Source organism: Propithecus coquereli, unplaced genomic scaffold, assembly GCF_000956105.1.
Source record: "Propithecus coquereli isolate 6110/MARCELLA unplaced genomic scaffold, Pcoq_1.0 Scaffold10, whole genome shotgun sequence".
Taxonomy (NCBI): domain Eukaryota; kingdom Metazoa; phylum Chordata; class Mammalia; order Primates; family Indriidae; genus Propithecus; species Propithecus coquereli.
Window position 1 is genome coordinate 7,056,216 of NW_012133858.1, and position 1,829 is coordinate 7,058,044.

Here is a 1,829-nt window from a genome sequence, read left to right on the forward strand (position 1 = left end):
AGGCGTGAGCCACCGCGCCCGGCCAACTTGTTTTAATTTTTAAACATATTCCTAAAGCCCTTTACATTCTTAAGAAATTTGAGAAAAGAAAAACTAGCCAGTTGTATTGGTGGCAATATATAGTGCTATAAAAGCCTTGAGTATCAAATACCTTCAAAGAAAAAATTTACAAAATAAACTTAATCTAAATATATACTTAATTTTGACTGTAAAAGTCATTGTTCAATAATGTATTCATTTTCTGTAAGTAATGAAAGAACAAAGCTAAATAAAGAAAAACAGCTATAGCAATAATCCTATTTTCAGATTTATATGTATAAAAAAATGGTTTTCTTGTATAGGCTTTTAAATTCTTGATTTTTATGATATAAGTAATAGATGCTCAATGTGAAAAACCAGAATATATAACTTACCAAAGAAAAGCACCTTCCCTACAATCCAACTCTTAAAAAAAAATTAACACTTTGGTATGTATCTAGGTTTTTTAACATGTGTATTACTCCAGATTGTTTCACAATTTTTATAGGTCTATACTTTTCAAATAAAATAGGCTACTACACATACTGATTTGCAACTTTTTTTCATTTAAGAGCTCAAATATCTTTCCAAGTCAGTACATAGAGATTTACTTCATTCTTTAACAATACTGCATAGTATTCTACTATATAGGGATACCATAATTTTTCTTCTTCTACCATAATTTAACTAATACTCTACATAGGCATATTTATAGTTTTGCAAGGAACATCCCTGAACACATATTACACAGTTATTAGCATTTCTGTGGAATACATTTCTCAGATGGGTTGAAGAACACACATTTTTTATTTTAAGAGATGTCAAATTGCCCCTTGAACAACTGAGGTATACCTGCTAAAAGATGTTTTGGAAGACAAAGATAAAGTCCTAAGCTGAACTGACTATGCAGACCCACAGATAAATGGAGGTGGAGGGGAGAAGATATCATTAAATTTACTTGAAAAACCACTGAAAGAATAAAATCAGCATACCAACGCTGATTGCTTTTTGTAGAAGAATGAAGCTATTAGAACTTTGAACTTTTCTTGGTAACTCTCACAGATTTTACAGATTCAAAATCTCATTGCTAAAAGCAGGGTGAATTACCTGGAGATGCTCCTCAGGCACTATAACTGGGCCACATTTTGTATGCACTGCACATTCTCCAGTACAGTATCTATGAGGATCATTTTCCTTCCGTAGGTATTGGTTTGTTGCACATTGTCTTCAGTTCATTTGTACATCAAAGTTTAATTACCAAAAAAAAAAAAAACCAGAATATTTTAGAGCAGTTAAAAACATGATAATCAACTGGTAGCTGCTATATAACTTCATTAATAATGATTACGATTTTAATTAGGAAAGTAGGCTAAAGAACTATTTTATGACTATAGGAAATCCTCCTGATCTAGGTTTTCAAACACCCAAGTACTTCATAAAGCCAATACTGTAGTCACATAAAGGAGGGATGAAGGGGGAGAGGGAAACAGAGGACAACTACACCCCTAAGAAAAGATCCAGTGGGCCACTGGGCCATCTTACAATGGAAAATCAAGGAAAGAATGATTATCCAGCAGGTGTTTTTTTATTATACTTTGCAGTTGGGTCTCTAAAGAGCAAGCATAATAAAATATTCTAGTATAAGTTTCATACTTTGCCATATTGGTAGAATGGGGAGGACAGAGTACTAAATGACTGAAGAAAATGATCTGTGTTTAATATGACATACCTGCTGAGTAAGATAGTGCCAGCAGGTCTACGAACCTGAAAAGTCTTCTCTAAATAAGAAATAGCTTGTGGGAAAAGTTTGT

At 32.7% G+C, this 1,829-nt stretch overlaps 1 protein-coding gene across 1 annotated transcript in view; it reads right to left on the reverse strand.

Annotated features, from left to right (window-relative positions):
- LMLN (leishmanolysin-like (metallopeptidase M8 family)) overlaps positions 1-1,829 on the reverse strand; it is an 87,836-nt gene that overhangs the window by 73,848 nt on the left and 12,159 nt on the right. Inside the window, exons 4-5 of the mRNA XM_012639672.1 lie at positions 1,748-1,829; positions 1,126-1,243 (exon numbers count right to left, since the gene is read on the reverse strand). Of these exons, the coding sequence (XP_012495126.1) occupies positions 1,126-1,243; positions 1,748-1,829 (200 nt within the window). The remainder of the gene's footprint in view (positions 1-1,125; positions 1,244-1,747) is intronic.